Below are 24,372 nucleotides of genomic sequence, written 5' to 3' on the forward strand. Positions count from 1 at the left end.
GTCGCCATCGGAAAAGCAGCGCCTATGTGTCTTTCGACATCCGTCATAGGCGACACAAAAATGACACCCCAATGTTCATATTTTTAACAAAAGTCAATCTAAACCCCTAAAACATGTAAAATTACTCTGAATACCTTAGTTTAGGTCCAATTATAGCTGTAACAAATTCTCAGGTCCCTGTGGTTTCAGTTGTTGTGCATAATGTTAATAATGAACAAGTACTTCATAACCCATTTATAAAGTCTCACCTAACATGTAAGTACAAGTATGACAAGACAGTAACACTTGTTCACACAATAAACAATGTATTGTTTTATTGAGATATATTTACATTTTGTTTAAATGTACATGTACATAAACCTCATATATGACAATTTTTATATGAGGTAAATTAAAACAGGGCTTATAAGTGGCTTATATCACCATTAGTTTCAGATATGTAGCAAATTAAATAATGTGAAAATAAACAGTTCCCCGTGTAAAGTAACGCTGTTTATCTAATAAATGTTGTCTGTAACTTCAAATTCAATTATAAGTTTCTTGTTCTCAAATTGGCAGGATTATTTTTGGGGTCGTACAGCATATAGTTAAATAACAAGGATTTATGCAAAGTGGACGCAGTTTTTTCGGTATGTACCATACAACCCCAAAAATAATCCAGCCAATTTGAGAATAAGAAACTGCACTGGTATACAATACCATTGCCTATTGAAACCCTGGAAGGTTGTTTTCTTATTCTTAAAGGAAAATATACATATAATGTGAATTGAAAAATGTTGTCACAGTTTGAAAAATGGTTTATGAAATAATTTCAAGATCCTTTAATATTCTAACACATTACGATTTTTCTCGGGATATTGCTTTATTGAAAAACCCCTCCAGTCCTGCAAAAATGGAATATTTCGCATGTGGAAATGTTTGATGTTGTCTCTGGTGTGGACATTTTTGTGTTGTCCAGGGTGCTGAAATCTGTATATCCTATACATCTTTAATCTTTGTAATCTATAAATAATAATCGCTTATGGATATTTTCACATGAATTTACTCAACCTGAAAAATAGAAGCATTTCCACATCACAAAATTTTCCTTTTTTGCAATAGATCCTGGTCTTTTGTATCTGTCATTATGATGTCATACCAATCACATTAAAAAACCATCTCAACGGTATTTCATGTTACTCACACTTTAACGACCTCACAAATACAAACCAATCAAACCTAGAACCAGGCTAGGATAACATGGGCGTATCCATCACATCTGACTTAACTCAACTTCACCATATCCCGATTTCAACTAATCGTGGCTTGATTGATGATCATGATTTGATCTGAAATACTGCCCTTTGATTACACATCTTCATGGATTAATATTTTCAGTAAATGAATATTGGGCATTATGACTGAATTGTTGATGGGCAATAAGACTGTACAAAAATGAACAATATCAATATCAATATTTCACCCACAATCAAATATTCTCAATCTCAATTAATGGCTACTCGACAAAATTAATGTATTCTGAATTTAAACAAGATACAGCTATCAGATCATATAATCTGAATCAGTGCTGGATTAAGAAATCTGACTCTGAAGTAGGACATACTCCACTAAGTATACTGAACCCTTTCAGCCCTATGTAACTTTAATAGACTCTACCATGCATTGATCTGGACGAGTCCATACTGGTCTACAGTGGTGAAAGGGTTAATCTGAACTATTTTATGTTTGATCAAACAGTTTTAATCTGAACAGATAGCTACTGTAAAGTGGAAACTTCTGAGTGTGCATATGCTCACATTGTCACTTTAAACTCTTTGTGATGTCGAAATGTTCACAACGACAATGGTAATGAATTCTATATATCTATTATCTATAATCTACATGAGCATTTATACACCACAAAAATCTCCACTGTAACATCAATGCCATACATGTGATGACTTTAAAGCACAAGGTAGGCAGACCTGTATTTTGAAGTAAGGAGGTTGGAGTTTAAGGAGAGATTTTTTATGGGGTCACTGCATAATGTAATTCACTAATGATTAAAAAATGTACCATGTATGTATTCAAATCCTCTATGTAACAACACCTCAAAACTATGCAAAACAATCAGAGAGTTTTGCAATTATTTATATCTATGACACAGATATTTACAAATAAATATAAGTCATTCAGCAGATTTTACGATACTAATCACAGTTGAATTTAATTTTGACTTAAATTAATCAATTAAAAAAAGTTTTCACAATAAGATAAAGGTCAATTGGCACACAACTACTGATGTGATGATGTTTTATATCGTTAGCTGTATAATTATAAAAATAGCATTTTTCAAAGTTTGCTATCCATCATTTATACAAAATGTAATCCCATGAACTTAGGAATGTTTCGTACCAGATTCAGTTTAAATCTTTCTAGGCATACTTGGATGGCAGCTCCAGATAATTTAACAGTATTTTCCTCATTGAGCCCATGAAACCTCTCCACCTATGTGATCACAACCTATGTACGTTGACTCTGGGTTGCTTCATACAAAAACTTGTTAAAGAGTAATTTTTGTCGCTCTGGACTGGTAGTGTTTAAAAAGAAAAACTGACAGATCGACAATGAATAAAAGAGGAAGGCCATACCAGAGCACAACCTCACTTGGTCTTTGGGCAGATTATTTGTTTAGAATTTTCCCCAACCCTACACTGCAGAAGGCTCCTGATTTATAATAATTTCAAACAAATGTAAAAAAAATATACCATTGGATTTCTTGTCAAATTTTACAAAGAAGTGGAGTTTTTGGTCAGTAATGGCTATTTCCTTGATTCTATCAACATTCCATCATCAATCATGATTTTCATCACAGACAAAAAATAAATCTTGAATAATTGTTCTTCCAGACAATTCCTACTTAACCGAAGATTTGTTCAGTGTAGTATTCGCGGAGTTGCTCCGTTCCTGACAAAGCCAGTCCACACATGTGGTCCTTTTTCACCTGCAACAGCCATAACAGAATAAAATATCAATAAATAGACTGGAAGTACTGCAAGGTAAGAACTGTAATTATTGTCAATACACAGGAAAGTTTATTTTTCTCTTCACATTTAAGAATTATGTTTATATTGTTTATTATTTTCGACAGTTTTTCAATCCCATTAAATAAGAATTACAAGAGGCCCAAGGGCCTTAGCGGTCACCTGAGTTATATCATAGGTACTGGTAGCTTTATTTTATTGTTTAGATGTGATGTGGCAATCAGCATGTGAACTAAGTGAAATACAATACTTGTCATGTCATCAAAGGATAAGAATTTGAAAATATTGAAATTTACAATTTAAGTAAAGCCCCTGATGATCTTTCTTTTCCTGTAGAGAAAATGGCTGTAGTACCTCTGAGTCTGGAGAAGAAGATTTTTGAAATATTGGTTAATTTTCCCTTTGGGGCCCTGCCCTGGCCCCAGGGGTTGGGGTAGGGATCTCAATTTTACAATTTGAAACCATCTTCCTCCAAAGATAAATCTCATCAAGTAAAAATAATTTCCTACAGAAAGTTGTCGAAATATACCCAAAAGTGTATTTTCCCTATATAAACTATAGTAAACTTTACCCCCTCCCCAAGGGAGAACGGATAGCTCGGAGGTCCTGAAATTTACAATTTAAGTAAAGCCCCTGATGATCTTTCTTTCCATGTAGAGAAAATGACTGTACTACCTCTGAGTCTGGAGAAGAAGATTTTTGAAATATTGGTTAATTTTCCCTTTGGGGCTCCGCCCTGGCCCAAAATATACCCAAAAGCGTTATTTCCCTATATAAACTATAGTAAACTTTACCCCCTCCCCAAGGGAGAACGGATAGCTCGGGGGTCCTGAAATTTACAATTCAAGTAAAGCCCCTGATGATCTTCCCTATATAGAAAGCAAAACTCAGGTGACCTAAAAAAGCCTCATTAGTTAGACATTAATATGCACCTATGACATTGGCAATCAAGATCAGAGACATCCCATTACATACCTACCATTTTTAGAGCAGTCATTGTAGGGAAAACAAATTAATCAGAATTGAGTATTCTCAATAGTTTACATAAATATGCATGCCAGAATTTTATATATAGTAGACCTTCCAAAATGTGATCTTTTACTTGACCTAAACAAGAGGCCCAAGGTGCTAGAAGATGCCAACCAGATCAATGTTGCCTTCCTTTTCAAACTTTCTAGCACTTCATGCCAACAAGCTAGATGCACTAGCAAATTATTATCCGAAGGCTTTTGGTTCCTTAGAGGAAGTAATTTGAGGATTTTGACAAATCAGACCCAAGTCCATGTCATTTCTTTCTCAAACTTTATAGCACTCAATGCCTGCAAGTTACTGGCCAAATATCATGACTCTAGGCCTTTCTCTTTTTAGAAGAAGTTGCTAAAGTTTCTTGAGCAAACTTGACCCTTATGACCTTGAATATAGGTCCAGGTTATTTTTTCCACAAACTTTGTAGTATTCCAAGCAAGCATGTTACTTGCCAAATATCATGTTTCTATGTATTTCTATTCTTCTATTCCAAGCAAGCATGTTACTTGCCAAATGTCATGTTTCTATGTCTTTCTATGTCTTTCTATTCTTCAGGAAAAGGTGTTTAAGTTTTTAATTTATTTTTTACATATTTGGCCCCCGTGACCTTTGTAACAAAATGGGCTGAACATTAGGTAATTAATTAGAAAGAATGGAACCATCTTATAACATGTAAGATAGTGGGTATAAATAGAGAGCAGGGCTTTGGTCAGAAGTACATTTGGTAACACTGTGAATTGATATACGGGGACTGTTGCATTGTAGATAGAGCTATCCATCTAGTGATGACCAGGTCCGTCATGGATGACATGGAGATAGGAACGAGAGTGTGAACTCCCCAAACCAGACAGGGTAACTGTCATTGCCATAGGGTACATCTTGTATTGTTGTTTCAGAAGGGGAAAGTAAGCATAGGATTTAGATTAGAAGTTAGATTGAATTGCTGCATGTGCCTCATTACTTATGTACAGTGGGTGGTACCTACTCATGAATGGTGAATTTTGTTAACTATAAGTACTTGGGGAGAATTTCATAGGGAGTCCAGAGTTGGCGTGGTGTTAATTATTATCCTTAAGTCGAGGTTTCCCTGGCCTTGCTGCTTTCAACTATGAGTAGACATTCCTATTTTTCAGTCGACTCAGTGTACCAGTCCATCACTAGGGTGGCCGTGTGGCGCAGTAGATAGCGCAGCCTTTCACCAAGGTGGGCGGGGTATGATTCCCCAATGAAAAGGACATTGCAGCCTTTCACCAAGGTGGGCGGGGTATGATTCCCCAATAAAAGGGACATGAACTTCCGGGCCAACAAGAATGATTAATATAAGTTGAGATAACTTGTTTCAAAATCGTATTAAAATAAAGTTTATTAAGTACCCTCCTGGTCGACCCTTTCATTCATACAATTTTGAAACCTCTATGAACTAGAGGAGCTAATAATTCAGTGAACTTATTAACTGTGTACGCGGCGAAAGTTGCCAGGTATACAGTATGTGACCCCAGAGAAATGAACGTAATTCAACCTGTATATATTTGTAGTCTTCCTTTTTCAAATGCCTTTTCTTTTCTTGGTACATGACATCTAGTTCATTGCCCCATAGGCTAGAAGGGATCACGTCTATAGCAATCCTAAAATGAAGGAAGGATGGATCAGTAAGATTGAGGTCAAGACTACCAGATATAAACATTTGTACAGACTACAAATATACACACTGCATAACATAAAATGTTTGCTGTAAATAAACATTTGTACAGACTACAAACATACACACTGATAACATAAAATGTTTGCTGTATATAAACTTTTGGGGTTTCCTTGGTTGCTATGAAACCATGAAATTAAATAAAACAAATTCAATTGATGTACAGACTATTGTGTTTTTATGGGATATCCATGAAAGTTTTTACCACGAAATGATTTAAATAGCTTCAAACCATGAAGCAAAGTGCCCACTACCACTTCATAATATACAGTATATGACATTTGATTCGGAAGTGCTATGAGACGTAAGATACAGTCGACGCTGTTAGTCAGGTCTTTAATAATTGAAGAATTTATGACATATCCAACTAACTAGGCCTATCAACTGCAATAACCCTGAGGCTATTCATTGAATTCACTCTATCATGCAAGCCTTCAGGTGATCCTGAAATTACACCATTGTAACGATCATTTTCAAAAACATGTGGCCTAAACAAAGGATGGCAATACCTATATATAGAGATCACTTTAACCTCACCCTCAAGTGATATGATAGGCAACACCTATCACTTGCTACTCGATATAAAGTTAACCTATAGAGCAGAAATCATAATCATTAGCCGGTCAGATTGGACCATTTATCCTTTAGTGACTGGGATCTGACCAGAGAAACTATAGGTAGCTGTGTCTTATTTTTACAGATTAAAAGTACAGTACTGTTATAGAACAGAACCTATCAGCCTGAAGGGTAAGTTTGGTGAAATTTATTATTAGAAAGAAATAAGCAAAGTTATGGAGTGGAAACTATTAGCCAATTATAAACCTTATATACCTGTAAAGGAATTTAAACAACCCTGAGCAGGCTTGGGTATTTATCTCTAACCAAATTGTCCGATTTCATGAAGATTCCTGAATATATAGTAAAGTAAGGATGTGGAGACTATCAACAATAGGTTTTGGATAACCTTGACTTTTGGGGGAATGATGTCTAATACACTACAGCATCATGAAGTCTGATAAAGATGTGGTTAGAGCAAGAGGCCCAAATGGCCTGTATCACTGTTTCTTTTATTACATGAAACTGACATAAAGGTAACTTAAGACCACATTTGGTAACTAGAACACAAGACATTTTAACATTTCTTAAACGGTTCTGAAGATATTGTTGTTTGAAACTTGAAATTTTAATTTTAAAGCTTTTAACCGACATTGACTTGCACTTAAAGTTGACCTTTGAGAAAACAATTCACACAGCTGGTCTACATAACATACCCAAATATCATGACTCTAGTTCAAATGGTCCTTAGGATATTGTTGTTTGAAGTTTTTAACATATTTGACCCCTGTGACCTTGAAAGTAGGTCAAGGTAATTTTGATGAGGAAACTTTATAGTACTGCATCCAAGGTACCTACTGGTCAAATATCATGACCCTAGGTCCTACAGTTCTTCAGAAGAAGTCATTCAAAAGAAAAAGTTGACGGACGGACTAACGCCGCAGTACGGCATAAGCTCAAATAGCCAGGTGAGCTAAAAAGCAATGTTAAGGAGCAGAAATAATCAGTCATTTGGAAAATATGACCTTGAACATAGCAGTTTAAAATTTTACAGTAGTGACATTACCTTATTACAAGAATTCTATAGCATTTGATAAAATCTTGGACAAAAAGGTACACAAGAATAGGCTGCTTTTATACCTATAACTTCTACAAACTGGGGGCAGGCAGGTGGCTGGCGGTAAGTTTTACTTATGGTTTGTGCTTTTTCAAAATGCAAGTTACAGAATAAGATATTTTATTCAAATTGGACTTAAAATTGGCTGATCCACTTTGAAGTTTGATATTTGTGAGCTTCACGAACAACTCTACATCTTCTGAAATAGTTTGTGTCATAGATGTGGCAATGGACGTGGATTAACTTGAGGTCAATGAGACTGCAGTGAACTCATTTTTATTACCATAAAGTATCCTCATACTGAAGTCCATACATGAAAAATAACCAAGATATGCGTCAGGAAGTTGTAATACACTTTACCTTACTATCACTAGACAGGTTACTGATATAGGTCAAGTTAATGGTATCTTTATCAACTGAAGGTCAACCCAAAGGTCAAATAGAGGTCCTGTGACCTCATTTTATCATTCAGACAAGGAAAAATTATCAAATAGAATATCAAGGCAAATCTACAAAATAGCTCAAACAAACTAACACTAAAACAAATTTGGGGTGTGAAATCAATAAGGTTTTCTTACTTTTGAATACCAGCAGATACAGGCAAGTCAAAGTTGATTCTGTCTAGTGCAACAGGAAAGCCTTGTGGACTTATAAAACACTGAAAATCTGAAACCGGAGACATTTATAATACATCAGTGAACAAGTTTCTAAAACCAGTATCTACAATGCAACAGATCATAATCAATAGTGAAATTTCTCTCATATCCGGTCATGTAAGATAACGCTGGCCATGTAAGATAGCCATTCTTGCTGACTGCTGAGTCTATTTTACATGGTGTGACGTCATAAATTTGGAAAACACTGATGCCGCAATGGGGAAAAGGCAACGTGATGAAATTAAAACCTTTTACAATATATTTACTGTACACGTTAGAAAGATGAGATTATTTTTTCTGTGTAAATATGGGGTATGCTAAATCTCGCTGACAGATTCGTTTTTGTCAATAAAACTCTCAGGGAAAATTGGTATTTTCAAAATGGTAGCCAGTTCAAACGCATTTTCATGGTTTTGATCTTATTCTGGTAGTTGTATTGAGAGAAAAATACTCTTTCATGCCCAAGGGTGAAGGATAGAGATATTCATTCGGGTTTTACCAAATTTACCAAAACAAATACCTCGGATGGAATTTCCCTATCCTACACCCCTGAACATGAAAGAGTCTTATAGTCATGATCATGGACAAAGAAATCGTGAATTGATTTAAGATAATCAAAATAAGATCCATACATAGCTCCTGTTCAGTCAATGATATGAGGCATGGAAAATCTAACAACAGCACAATGAGGAATATACCAGAACAAAATCACAGGCTTTGTATGTATCATACTGTGGATGATGTAGGTAGACCACTTTGTTACTTAAGAATCATGTGGCAGCATAAGGTCAAATTGACCAGCTTTGAAGCCGGGTGTCGGTTGAGCAGAGAACATGTCGAGTGAGAATAATCTTGGAATTTTGAGGATCATTAAGGGTCAAGGATCATTTAGGTAATTATCGTAGCAAGGAGTTGCCTTGATATAGGCCATGAACCCTTCAGATTTGAGAAAAGGTTGTATTAGGAGGCCTGGGAGTCTAGTGGTAGGACACCAAGCTTGTGACCGAAAGGGTTGCGAGTTCGGGTCACGGCACGGCACTTTGTTGTATCTTTGAGCAAGATACTTTACTCTGCTTGTTCCAGTCTACTCAGCTGTAAATCATACCTGCTAAATGACTCGCAAAATTAACCTAACACCAGCGACCAACTTATGACCCGCGCGGGTCATACAAATCTCCCGCATTCCGTCCACATGACCCGGAATCACCCACCTCCGCGCTCCATTAAACGGACTGCGTTACACGTTAGAAAAAACGATAGGTATGTCTGCTATAACAATACTTTGTGGAAAAATGATTTAGAGTGGCTTCATAAAAAACAAGAGGCCCATGGGCCTTAACGGTCACCTGAGTCTACAGTATTTATTTTTGTTGTTGAAACATGTACCAATTTGGGTAAAAAATAGTATAATGTTAACTTAACTTTGTCAGGACCATGAGCTGATCATTCCTAGACCAATTTTAAGTGAGATCGGCCTATTAGAACTTAGTAGCAAAATAGCGGCTATGGCAGCCAAATTGTATTTCTGATTGACCCGAAAAATAACAACACTTTGTCAGGACCATGAGGCGATCATTCCTACCAACTTTCAGTTCAATCGGTCCAGCAGAACTTGACTTTAAGTTTGAAATAGGTTTTCAAAATGGCGGCCGTGGCGGCCATATTGGATTTCTGATCGACCCGAAAAATAACAACACTTTGTCAGGACCATGAGGCGATCATTCCTACCAACTTTCAGTTCAATCGGTCCAGCAGAACTTGACTTTAAGTTTGAAATAGGTTTTCAAAATGGCGGCCGTGGCGGCCATATTGGATTTCTGATCGACCCGAAAAATAACAACACTTTGTCAGGACCATGAGGCGATCATTCCTACCAACTTTCAGTTCAATCGGCCCAGCAGAACTTGACTTTAAGTTTGAAATGTAAAATGTTAACGGACGACGGACGACGACGGACGAAAACGGATAGCAATAGGTCACTTGAGCTAAAGCTCAGGTGACCTAAAAATGTTGAGCCCGATCGATCATTCATATTGTAAACTGTACTCTACTGTTTACCTAAATTCTTTCGGTAGGTTCGTGTGCTCTTTATTACATCAACAGATATACCTGAACGATTTTCACAAACTGTGACGACAAGGTTATAAACACGAAGTCGTTAATTAGTAGCTTAAATTCTGAGCATATTACTTTCTCAACGGCAGATCATGATATTGCTTTAAAATTTGTTGCAGTCGTACAAATTTTGGTGTACCAAAATATTATTATCAAACCAATATTATAAATACCTGTTTTTTACATTAAATGCATATTTTACTTTTTTTTTTTTTTCCAATTTCCAACCTGCAGGCAGTCAGATTCCCAATATAGTACATAAAGATGAGGGAGAGAAATAGATAGAGGAGCTTCAAGATGAGTTCATGCTCCCAGTATGTGTTAATGATGAAAGATGCAAAGTTTTCTACAATTAACTCAAACTACCTGTATGTACAGGGAAATAAGTATTTTGAAAGAAGAGAATGTAATAACAAAATGTGTGAAAAGATTTGTTTTATCTATTTAAAAAAACAAGAGGCCCATGGGCCTTAACGGTCACCTGAGTCTATAGTATTTATTTTTGTTGTTGAAATATGTACCAATTTGAGTAAAAAATAGTATAATGTTAACTTAACTTTGTCAGGACCATGAGCTGATCATTCCTAGACCAATTTTAAGTGAGATCGGCCTATTAGAACTTAGTAGCAAAATAGCGGCCATGGCAGCCAAATTGTATTTCTGATTGACCCGAAAAATAACAACACTTTGTCAGGACCATGATTCGATCATTCCTACAAAGTTTCAGTTCAATCGGCCAAGTAGATCTTTACTTTAAGTTTGAAATAGTTTACCAAAATGGCAGCTGTGGTGGCCATATTGGATTTCTGATCGACCTGAAAAATAACAACACTTTGTCAGGACCATGAGTCAATCATTCCTACAAAGTTTCAGTTCAATCGGCCTAGCAGAACTTGACTTTAAGTTTGAAATATGTTTTCAAAATGGTGGCCGTGGCGGCCATATTGGATTTATGATTGACCTGAAAAATAACAACACTTTGTCAGGACCATGAGTCGATCATTCCTACAAACTTTAAGTTCAATCGGTCCAGCAGAACTTGACTTTAAGTTTGAAATAGGTTTTCAAAATGGCGGCCGTGGCGGCCATATTGGATTTCTGATCGACCCGAAAAATAACAACACTTTGTCAGGACCATGAGGCGATCATTCCTACCAACTTTCAGTTCAATCGGCCCAGCAGAACTTGACTTTAAGTTTGAAATGTAAAATGTTAACGGAAGACCGGACGACGGACGACGGACGACGACGGACGAAAACGGATAGCAATAGGTCACTTGAGCTAAAGCTCAGGTGACCTAAAAAGTCCTAAATCCTACCAGAAGACACAACATATGTTATGCCGTGATGGCGCGACAATTAAATGATTAATTCTGATGTGATTTATTTTGTCACGCGTTATCACTCCCCACAGAATTTCCCAATGGGGGTCATGACCCCCATTGGGAGATTCAGGGGTAAGCAGGTCTGTGTAAATGAGTATGTGGTTTGGCAGAATTGTTGAATGCTAGCTGTTAGCACCAAAATGGCAGCTCTGGCTGTATGCTCCCCAGGGAGTTGAGAAAGGTATTGGCTGGTTGCAAAAGGCCCTATAACCACAGATAATATGTGAACAGCTTTGAGACGACCTACGAACTAGGTTGTGATAAAGCGGTATATATAAGAACCTCAAATTATTATTATTATTATTATTGCTGCAGGAAATATTTAGTTAATGGGTTAACATACATTCGAGCTCTTTTTTCACTTCCACTTACAACTGCATGTACTTTCCCAAGTGTAACACTCCGTTCTTACCTACTGAGTGCTTGAACCGGGTTATTGAATTCACGCTCAGGAACTTCTCTCCACCCAAAATTTCCAACAGTACATTCTCAGTCTTCTTACAAAACTTTTGGAGATCTTGGTACAAAAAGAAAACAAAATGTAAAGATGAAAAGTATGAAATCAGAAGAAGATGCTAGCTGTCATCTTCCATTGAAGAATAATTTAATTCTACTCAAATAGGACTCAATGAAATAACAAGAGGCCCAGAGGGCCTGTATCGCTCACCTGGATATCTAAGCAATCATGGCAAAATATTCTCCAAATGAGATCCAAGGGAATATGCCAGACCTCAAGGCCAATCCTTGTAGCATATCTGTATTTGATTTTTTTTATGCCCAGCAATTTTATGTATGGTTATGCGGTGGGGATCTCAACTGTTTCCAAGCTGTGACTCAGAAACTAGGTCCCTAGGGTTGTGGCCAGACCCCAGGATCAATTCTAATATCATGACTGCATTTGTCTCTTTTTGCCCAGCATTTGTATATCGTTTTGGGGTGGGGATCTCAACCGTTTCAAAGTTATGACCCAGGGGTTATGTCTGCAAGGGTGGGGCAGACCCTTGGGTCAATTCTAATATTATGACTGCATTCGTCTCTTTATGCCCAACAATTGTATATATAGTTTTGGGGTGGGGATCTTAACGGTTTCAAAGTTATGACCCAGGGGTTAAGTCTCCAAGGGTGGGGCCAGACCCTAGGGCCATCCTGGAAGCAAATGTGCATTCCTCTCGTTATACTCAGCAATTGTATAAATGGTAATATGGTGGGGATCTCAACCATTTCCAAGTAAAAAAAAAAAATTTTGGCCCCACCCCTTAGCCCGGGGGGTCAGCCCCACTATTTGTACAATTTTGAATCCCTGCCTCCCATGAATGCTTCCCACCAAATATGATCAATATCCATGGTATAGTTTTACGGAAGAAGTCGTTTAGAGCAATATAGACAAATTGCCCCCTTTTGGCCCAGCCCTCAGCCCCCACAGGGGTCAGCCCCACCATTTGTACATTTTTGAATCCCTGCCTCCCATGAACGTTTTGATTAAATATGATTGACATCCAGTGCATAGTTCTACAGAAGAAGTCATTTGTAGCAATATAGTCAATTGCCCCCTTTTGGCCCCGCCCCTCAGGCCCCTGGGGGGTCAGCCCAACCATTTGTACAATTTTGAATCCACACGACCTAGGGATGCTTCCAATTAAATATGGTTGATATCCATCCCATAGTTCCAGAGAAGATGTCGCTTAAAGCAATATAGCCAAATTGCCCCCTAATTGCCCCGCCCCTCAGCCCCCTGGGGGGTCAGCCCCATCATTTGTACAATTTTGAATCCCCACCACCTAGGGATGCTTCCAGTTAAATTTAGTTAAATTCCAACAAGTGGTTAAGAAGAAGAAGTCGTTTAAAGAAATTGTTGACGGACGATGGACGACGGACGCCACGGTATGGCATAAGCTCACCTTGGTCCTTTGGACCCGGTGAGCTAATGAAATGCTGTCTATTTCATTTGCCCCTGAAATTGCCCCATTTGCAATTTTTTTTAACACTATTTAACCAGTATTATTTAATTCATCACAACAGTGGAACTTTCATGTATTTATTGTAAAAGGCATCTACATGTGTAAGTTATGTTTTTGTGCCATGTCTTATTTCAACACTGGACATAAGCCATGAAAAGTAACATACAATGACTGACTTTATATTAACATAATATTACAGTCAACAGTTGTAGGGAAACAAACACCAGTGTATCACATGACCAGTCAACAGTTGTAGGGTAACAAACACCAGTGTATCACATGACCAGTCAACAGTTGTAGGGAAACAAACACCAGTGTATCATATGACCAGTGAACAGTTGTAGGGAAACAAACACCAGTGTATCATATGACCAGTGAACAGTTTTAGGGTAACAAACACCAGTGTATCATATGACCAGTGAACAGTTGTAGGGAAACAAACACCAGTGTATCATATGACCAGTGAACAGTTGTAGGGTAACAAACACCAGTGTATCATATCACCAGTGAACAGTTGTAGGGTAACAAACACCAGTGTATCATGTGACCAGTCAACTGTTGTAGGGTAACAAACACCAGTGTATCACATGAACAGTCAACAGTTGTAGGGTAACAAACACCAGTGTATCACATGACCAGTCAACAGTTGTAGGGAAACAAACACCAGTGTATCATATGACCAGTGAACAGTTGTAGGGTAACAAACACCAGTGTATCATGTGACCAGTCAACTGTTGTAGGGTAACAAACACCAGTGTATCACATGAACAGTCAACAGTTGTAGGGTAACAAACACCAGTGTGTCACATGAACATTTAACTGTTGTACGGTAACAAACACCAGTGTATCATGTGACCATTTAACTGTTGTACGGTAACAAACACCAGTGTATCATATGACCAGTCAACTGTTGTAGGGTAACAAACACCAGTGTGTCACATGACCAGTCAACAGTTGTAGGGTAACAAACACCAGTGTATCATGTGACCAGTTAACAGTTGTAGGGTAACAAACACCAGTGTATCACATGACCAGTCAACTGTTGTAGGGTAACAGACACCAGTGTATCATATGACCAGTCAACAGTTGTAGGGTAACAAACACCAGTGTATCATATGACCAGTCAACTGTCTTACGGTAACAAACTGAGCCAGTATTTTTGACATTATACATACATTCATATCGAGGCATCCTGTGAACAACAGCAAACTTCCCACAGAACCATGGTATGTGCAATGCAGGACATTCAAAAACAACACTGCGGTTCAACCGCAGCAGATGATACTCAATATGTTCTCTGGAAATAACTGAAAAATAAAAGAAAGAAAAAAAAATCTAATGCAGATCATTCACAGAAAATAAATCATCTCATTTAGATCATCACTGTTTTACTGCACTTAACTTCCATCTGGATATACAGTAAAACACTTTAAGTATAAAAATGCTTATTGTGATTTCCTGGGTATTGCAAACTGATTATGATTCCCCAGCTTATTTCCTTTAATTATTACTTCAATGTAATTATATGATCATATTGCAAATTTCACATAACAAATTATTGTCTATAATGAAGTAAATCAGTGTTCCCCCCAAAAATTATGTGTTATCTTAAAACTGTAGTACGAACTCAATTTTCCAAATTCATAAGTCACACAATTTGGAATTCTTTTTTTTGGCCCTCTACCTCAGCCCCTCAGAGTTCAGCCCAACCATTTGTACCATCAGTCAAATTTGGTTCAATTCCAATCAGCAATTCAGAAGAAGTCGTTTGAAAAAACTGTTGAACAGTTGGATGGATGGAGGAAGGAAAGACGAAGATGGATATTATGGTACGGCATAAGCTCATCAACTCTCAACATATTCAACAATTGAAACCAACAATTGTGGTACATTCTTCTCTTAAATGTTCAATAAGTACCTTTAACTGCTGTACTGGTGTGTATTTATTAGTTTTGCCCTGTTTTGAAGAATTGTGTAACTTTTGCTATTAATATATCTGCTTTTTAGCTCGTCTGGTCCTAAAGTGAACTTATGCCGTACCCTGTATCAGAAAATAGTGTCACAAGGAAAGATGATATCAGTCAATCCTAAGGCCATCCTTACAAAATTGTTTGATTGCCGTTTCCCTACACACATCTTTTCAGTAAGCAGTTTATTTCTTGAAATGTCATATTAATATTCCTTGCTGAAGGATGATTGAAAGACTTACTAACAATCATCTTTCAGCAAGGAATATCATTATGAAAAGTAACAAGAGGCCCAGAGGGCCTGTATCGCTCACCTGTTTCTTTTGTTACATGCAACTGACATATAGGTAGCTTAGGACCAAATTTGGTAACAAGAACACAAGACATTCTAACATCTCTTAAAGGGTTCTGAAGATATTGTTGTTTGAAACAAGAAAACAATTCACACAGCTGATCTACATAACATACCCAAGTATCATGGCTCTAGTCCAAATGGTTCTTAGGATATTGTTGTTTGAAGTTTTTAACATATTTGACCCCTGTGACCTTGAAAGTAGGTCAAGGTCATTTTAATGAGGAGAGTTTATTGCACTTCATCCCAGGTACCTACTGGCAAAATATCATGACCCTGGGCCTAATGGAACTTGAGGAGAAGATTGTTCAAGCTTTTAACCAAAGTTGACATTTGACCCCCGACTAGCATTTAAAGTTGACCTTTGACCTCATAACTGTAACTGAGAACAAGAGACCCAGAGGGCCTGTAGCGCTCACCTGTTCCTTTTGTTACATGCAACTGACATAGGTTACTTAAGACCAAATTTGGTAGCTAGAACACAAGACATTTTAACATCTCTTAAACGGTTCTGAAGATATTGTTGTTTGAAACTTGAAATTTTAATTTTAAAGCTTTAACCCATATTGACCTTTGAATCCTGATTTGCCCTTTAAGTTGACCTTTGACCTCATTACTGTAATGAAGAAAAAAATTCACACAGCTGATCTACATAAAATACCTCAGTATCATGACTAGTCCAAATGGTTCTTAGGATATTGTTGTTTGAAGTTTTTAACATATTTGACCTCTGTGACCTTGAAAGTAGGTCAAGGTCACTTAAATGAGGAATTTTTTAGCACTATATCCCAGGTACCTACTGGCTAAATATGACACTGGGCCTTATGGAACTTGAGAAGAAGATTGTTAAAGCTTTTAACCAAAGTTGAAATTTGACCCCCGACTAGCATTTAAAGTTGACCTTTGACCTCATTACCGTAATCGAGAAAAATATTTGCACTGCTGGTCTTCATACCATACCTCAGTATCATGACTCTAGTTCACATGGTTCTTAGGATATTGTTGTTTGAAATGTTTCACATATTTGACTGCTGTGACCTTGAAAGTAGGTCAAGGTAATTTTAATGAGGAAACTTTATAGCACTCCATCCCAGGTACCTTCATGACCCTAGGTCCTACAGTTTTTCAGAAGAAGTCGTTCAAAAGAAAAACTTGACAGACGGACACCGAACGCCGCAGTATGGCATAAGCTCACTTTGCCCTTCGGGCCAGGTGAGCTAAAAATAATAATAGATTAGGTGCTAGTTTTAGTCAGTCGAAATTTACAAATATTTTTAAGGATGGCCTTAATTATAAGCGTTTACTTTACTTTGCTGCTGATTACTTTCCTTCAATATTCTACAAAGTCTAGCAATTAACCCACCTCGATGTGACTTTTCGCTGATGCATTGATCCAAAGCTGTAAGAAAATCCGGTGACATGACCGCTGTAAGAGTTTTGGGAGGAAATACACCTGCCAGACACAAGTTGTCAAGACCAAGCAATAAGGCGTCCAGATTCATGAAATCCATGTTTTCCTCAAATAACATATCTGCAAACTGTTCTAACTGTTGCCGCTTTGATTTGCTCATAACACCAGATGCTATCAGATTTGTCAGGGTAACAAAATCGTCAGTACCACAGGTTTGTTCTTCAGCCAACAGGTTGGTGACCAGTTGGTCCACAGCAGGTGTCGTGAGGTGAAAGAACTCTTTGGACAGTCTGTAGAAGTGATGGTTTATCATTTTAGCAAGGCTTACAGCATCTGTTTGTTGATGTGGAAGTAGCATCAATGCTGATGTCCTGTCTATCAAGTTTTCTAAGGCATCCTTCATCATTACAGAACAACCTTGATGCTTCCTAATATCATGGCGAGTTGTAAAGCATTCTGCTACTACTTTTAGATCAGTTGTGTCAGCCAACTTTCTATTGAACAATTGTAGAATTTCTTTATAAAACTCGATTTGTTCATGGTTAATATCAAGGTTGTATGAGATGGTTGACACATGATGAATAGAGAAACACATACACAGAAGGGAGTTCACACTCATTTCCCCTTCACAAACAGAAAAGATCCTTTCCTTCAAATCCTTTTTAAGAACATAATCGTCAAACTTTTTTTCCATCACTTGCAATACAACAGGTAACCACCTTCTGTTTGTACCAAATCCTTTGTTGAGAAGCAAATTTTGCTGTATGTATGTCTTGAAGGCCTCAGGAGTTAGGCTGAGCAGCTTCCACTTAATCACTAACCTTTCAAAAGCTATTTTTGATGCAAACATTTCGGCCTTAGAATCTGTGTTCATTAAAGTCATCAGTCTGTCAAAATGAGGGAGGCTTTCATTTTTGTGTTTCCTCATCATTATACACAACATATTCAGAAAGGCGATAGAATGGATTAATTTTAACTCAGGAAAGTTTTTCTCTATTTGCTGAATAAGAATAGCAAGAGCATCCTGTGGGAGCTGAAAATCACTAATTCTATAGAAATTCATTACACTGAGCATATCAACGGTATTCATATTTGATGTGCTGTGCAATATTCTCTGCAAATGATCTGGCAATGCAGATTTCAATCCCCTGGAAGTATCAGTAAATTCCATGAACCCCTTTGCTTCAGATAGTTTGCCTAGAGTTTTGATGTCCATATTTTCCAACTGTCGTAGAATGGCTCCTTCGATTCTACCATAGATATCGGTTTTAACTATATATGGAATAATCTCTTGATGTGCATGATAACCAAAATGGTTTAGAATAATCACAATGTTTTCAGGATTATTCATAATATCCTCATCTGTAACCAGAGCATGCCAAATCTGGGAGAAATTCACAGGGACAGAATAGGTATTGTCAAACCTGTTATACAGCCTTGGTGAGTATGACATCGCTCGCACAAACTGTTGCTTTTCTAATCCATTCAGAATACCCACAGAATTTAGATGCCTATAATGTGGGAGCAAAAGTTGGTTCCTCACTAACTCTTGATGTGAAATAGTTTCTAAAACCAATTTAAACTTGCAGATATCTTCAAAGTCGAGTCCTCCTGCCGGCTCAGTTAAAACATAGAACAGTTTGTGCATCACTGGGTGGTTGGCATGTACTTCATGTATTCCCAAATAGTTTAGGCAGAAGTATAGGTGAGCCTTGTCCTTTGCAGTCATAGCCGGCAAATTATCATTGATCAGTGCTAACAAGGGTTCAATCTCGGGACAGGTAGCCAAGTCTTTCAATAAAGGCTGCTCACGGAACAGTTGTAAAATACCTGTTTCTCCAGCTGATCCCATTTTTCCTGTAGAACTTTGATCTTGAAATATATCATACAGAGCTATAAAAGGATATTTTCCATTGGAATAAACAGCAGCAATAACATCATCTATAACTTTCTTCAACTCTGCTGTGCTCACGCGCATGCCCCTAGATTCAGCCAACATCAGAAAATCTTTCAATGTTTCTTGCCCTTTTTGACAATCCACTGTGACCTCATCCTCGATGGTATCCAACTCTCTGTTGCACGCCTCTGAGCTGCAACGTGAAGGGGAAAATGGCCCGTTTTGCAGCTGAGGTTGACGATATGGCCTTGTCATTTTGTTACCTATTCCACATCTGCTTCTTATATGTAGAGATCGAATTCCACGTAAGGGTGATTTAACATAACAAGCACTTTCTTTTGGGCTTCTAAAGACAGACTGAAATATAGTTGACCAACTTGAATGAGGAATGTAAGGACTGGTATTAGAGAGCAATGAAAAGCTTCTTCTACAGGTAGATCCAGGTCCCAACAGTCTAGTAAGTTTGTAAGCCATCTGGAGTATCATCTGAAATACACAAAAAAAAAAATCAAAGGTGTAAATTAATTATATACTGGTGATGGCCAATCAGTTTAAAATCATAATCAATATTCGGTTTGTAATCAGAAGTAGTAAACCGATCGATGATCAATTGCATAATTGGTTCATTATTTTATGGGACTGAATACCCAAATAAAGTGAGAACTCCAACATAATGTCAATAGACAGAGTTGTTACCTACACACTAGGTTTCAATCTTTCATAACGAATGGATTTCAAGCAATTTTTATGCAGTTTTATCAATCATATGGTAAATATATGACTTTCAATACATTTTTTACTTTGAACCGATTATATTGTTAATGGAATAATCGGAATCAGGAAGGACAAACTGATCAATTTTCGATTATTATCGACCCTCAGCCCATCACTACCATACACATTGGAGGTTCTGATAATATCCCATCTAATCTATAATAATCACCGAGGCTTTCTGGAATTGTGGCAAAAAAACATAGAATAAGATGCCCAGATCTATATGCCTGAATAACTCATCTGGCCATGGGTGTCATCAAGAAAGGTTTCATTTTAGTTCAATTTTTTACTTTTCCGCTCTTTATTTATCAAAAAATAATTTTAAATAGATGTACATATTGTCAATATTACTCAATATTGAATATTTTCACCAAAACAAGACTTAATTTCAAGAGAAATGTCTATTTCGTTGACTTCAGAAATTTGAACCTTAGTCTACGACTATTTCAAAATCCTTCTGCCTAGTATGTTCAGACACAGGAAACATGAAAAATTATTTGAATAAAGATGAAAGAAGTGTAAAAAACCTTTGCCTTGAAAACAAAAGTAAAGCTCAACAATAAATAGTCCAGATCTGGGGTCTGTACACAGAATTGAATGTGAACATGCACATTGAAAATGACCCGAAGTACTCTTTGAAAAAGATTTAATTATCCATATTTCCACTATTCAGCTCCATCCCTCTGCCCTGTGGAAGAATACACCATTTTTTGGGTAATATTGAATCCACTAGGCCCAGGAATCATTTATTCTAATTGTAAAATCCCCTTACCTGCACTGATCATGAAGCCATTGTGTCTGAAAGAGTAACCCTTATAATCTCAATTGGTCCAACCCCTTTAAAATTACCTTAAAACTTGGTTATAATCTGATAGTGGTACGTTAACAATCAGAAAATCAAAATTGTCATGCTTATTCAACAGGTTAGTAATTATTTAAGTAGTGAAACAAGCTTGCTTAGTGAGATTTCCAATTGTTTAATATTTTTTGCAAAGTTCTTTTTTAACTGAAAATGCTTATATCCGAACAAAACTGGGTATCCCAATTAAGGAAGACAAGCACTTGGTGGGTAAGATATACAGAGCTATGATTTCTCTTTCCCTGGACAAGTATACCCACACTTTTCCAGGTGCTAGTTATCCTTTTCACCCCTTTTAGACAAAGATATCCACTGTTCCCGCAAGAGAAAGAAAATCTTTGTTTTACCCTTGAGTAAAGATGTGAGATACTCCCATTATAACAATTACATGACGTCGCATCAACAATGCATTGATGTCATGTCAACGATGCAATGACATCACGTCTGTAATAGTTTATATGCTATGACCGAACGAGTTATCCCCCTTGCAATGTACGACTGGAACTCTTTTTTACTTGTTGGTAATAAAGTTAGTCTGTGCCCGCTATTTCCATGTGTTGGTTCTGTGTCTGATTACACTACAACGTCAACAAAAATTTATCAAATACATGTTTCCTTTTCTGGAAATTACCACTTGTTGTGGGAGAAAAATAATCTCCAGCCCTGAGGGATGATATTCTTGATTGTCTAACCCGAGGTTTTTCTGAGGGTAACAGCCTGTATTCGGCAGTAATCCTGAGCCACTGTAACGGATGACAAGTTAATAATTTCTGTTTTAAAGGGAGACAACCCTGTGAAGGGTGGGAGAATATATTAGTCTCACCCCAAGATTGAGGAGTGGGGATTCCCTTATTCATAACAATTGAATGAGGTCACGTCAACAAACTCAGTTTACTCGAAAACCCAGACATTCGTCGAAGTTTGTTTGGTCCCGAAAAAGTTCTTACATATTCTTTGTAAAGTATAAAGTGTATCACAGGTAGTCAGGTACCGGCACTGCCGTCGACATGTCTCAACGCACAGGCTGCAATCCATGCTCATTGTGCTTACTTACAGGTGTCGGCTGGACGTCGGATAATTAGATGATTAAAGGTAGTATCATAAAGTAACTATCGTTACTCTGTTGTAGAAAGCTGCATTATCTTTCTGTGTGCATATTTATTTTTTCCAGACAATGTTTGCACATCGATGATTTGGTGGAAGTGCTAATCACTTGGGTGTGTAAAACCATAATTTAGCATGGCAATATTAAGCAGAAATCACATAGCAGAATCCTACCAACTTTAAAGATATTAAAACTTGAATCCGTTGTAATTGTTAATCTCGTTATCAATCGACATTATGATGTTAAAAGGATTGAAGATTTTCTTCATTTTAAAATGATAGAAGAGTTCCTCTCGCTTTGATATTTTGTAAAATTATTGTAGCCGATTACAGTATGGCTGACTATGTCAAAATGATAAGTACTTTACACATGCAGCATTTTACTTTTATAACTTTCTTTATACCGGTGGCTATTTGTTTTCATCCCGATAAAGTTTAGCCATTTTAAATCTGATTAAATGCGGTAATTTTTATTGAACTTCTTTTTTCTTCTTACTATCTGCAATAGTTGCAGTGCTTGTACTGTCTGCTGTCCAACTTGATAAAAAATGACAATGCTGGTCGAACCTTGGTTTCGTCGAATACCATGTACTCCTCGAACTATTGATCTTGACCCTACGAGTTCGCGTAAACAGGGTTTTACTGTATATGAAAGGTCAACAGGGTAAGAAAAAAGAATCCCTTGAGGTGAATGGGGAACCTCAACCCCTAAGGGAAGTTCCATGCTCAGGGCAAGCTTCGTGCTGGCAACTATAACGTAAAGAATCTTCTGCCTTGGCTTGAGATTCCCCCATCTCACCCCAAGGAGGGTGGACGATTCTATGAATCCCAGGAGGTTGACGTTTTGTGAATCCTCTTGTGTGTAAATAGCATCGAGAGCAAACCACGAAATGTTCAGAAAAGCACAACCATTCCTCAGCCAGCCAATGTTTCAGCATGTTTCTGATGTCAACCTCATGAATATGTAAACAAGAGGCCCAAGAGCCTTAGCGGTCACCTGAGTTATATCATAGGTAGTGGTAGCTTTATTTTATTGCTTAGATGTGATGTGGAATCGGCATGTAAACTTAGTGAAATACAATACTTGTCATGTCATCAAAGGATAAGAATTTGAAAATATTGGTAAATATTCCCTTTTGGGCCCTAATCCTAATTTTACAATGTAATACCCTCATTCACCAATGATGATTCTGACTTAAAGTTTGAATAATTTTCTGCTGAAAATGGATAAAATATACCCAAAAGTGTTATTTCCCTATAAAAACTATAGTAAACTTTACACCCTCCCGAAGGAAGAACTGATAGCTCGGGGGTCCCGAAATTAACAATTTAAATAAAGCTCCTGATGATATTTCTTTTTATGCACTGAAATTAAATGTATAACCTCTGAGTCTGGAAAAGAAGATTTTTTAAATATTGGTTAATTTTCCCTTTGGAGCCCCGCCCTGGCCCCTAGAGTTGGGGTAGGAATCTCAATTTTACAATTTGAAACCATCTTCCTTCAAGGATAATGCTCACAAAGTAAAAATAATTTCCTACAGAAAGTTGTCAAAATATACCCAAAAGGTTTATTTCCCTATATAAACTATAGTAAACTTAACTCCCTCCCAAAGGGAGAACGGATAGCTCGGGGGTCCTGAAATTTACAATTTAAATAAAACCGTTGATGATCTTTCTTTTTATGCACTGAAATTGAACGTAGTACCTCTGAGTCTGGTTAATTTTCCCTTTGGGGCCCTGCCCTGGCCCCAGAGGTTGGGGTAGGAATCCCAATTTTGTAGCTTCATCTTCCAAGGATGATTCTGACAAAGTTTGAAAAAAATCCATCCACTGGTTCTTGAGAAGAAGTTGAAAATGTAAAACGTTTACGCACGACGGACGGAAAGCAAAGCTCAGGTGACCTAAAATTGTTATGCAAGAAAGTTAGGTGGGTACGACAAGATTGGGATATAAGATCAATATTAATATTAGTTGCGTGTCATTGAGAGCTTTCCGCCCTTCTCATATATTATCATCATTTTAGTGGGTTGTTTTTTTTTTTACCGAAAATTGATATAAACTCGCCAAACGTGTAAAATAACTCTAAACACCGTAGTTAACAGGTTAAGGTCCAAATATAGCTGCAACAAATTCTCAAGTCCCTGTGATCCCAGATGTCCGCCGCCTGGCACAGTCCGGTCAAGCAGTCAAGCAACTACTAGTAGTTGCGTGCCACTGTGTCTAGAATGCGGTTACATATTATCTTGAATTTAGTTGAAATAACGCCAAATTCCTGTGAAACAGGATCCATGGGCAATACTTAATACTTACTTTCACCAACTGTCAACAGATTCTTTCAAATTGTTTTGTACTCTGCGGTTAATGACCTAAGCCTGAAACCAAATTTCATGACAATATTCGTCCTGGCATGCATCCACAAGCTCTTTGAAAACCAACATTTTACATGAAGACCACATATTGTGCATGGTTGTTTTG

General features: G+C 37.3%; 1 protein-coding gene across 1 annotated transcript; it reads right to left on the reverse strand.

Moving 5' to 3' along the window:
* Nucleotides 1-284: 284 nt before the first annotated feature.
* Nucleotides 285-24,372, reverse strand: LOC110447125. Its single transcript, XM_021492593.1, has 7 exons — nt 24,208-24,372; nt 17,216-19,646; nt 14,709-14,840; nt 11,988-12,092; nt 7,999-8,086; nt 5,569-5,674; nt 285-2,983 (listed from the first exon to the last, which is right to left on the reverse strand). The coding sequence occupies exons 2-7, from the start codon at nt 19,644-19,646 to the stop codon at nt 2,900-2,902; spliced, it is 2,946 nt and encodes a 981-aa protein (XP_021348268.1). The 5' UTR covers nt 24,208-24,372; the 3' UTR covers nt 285-2,899.

Source organism: Mizuhopecten yessoensis, unplaced genomic scaffold (genome assembly GCF_002113885.1).
Source record: "Mizuhopecten yessoensis strain PY_sf001 unplaced genomic scaffold, ASM211388v2 scaffold3229, whole genome shotgun sequence".
Taxonomy (NCBI): Eukaryota; Metazoa; Mollusca; class Bivalvia; order Pectinida; family Pectinidae; genus Mizuhopecten; species Mizuhopecten yessoensis.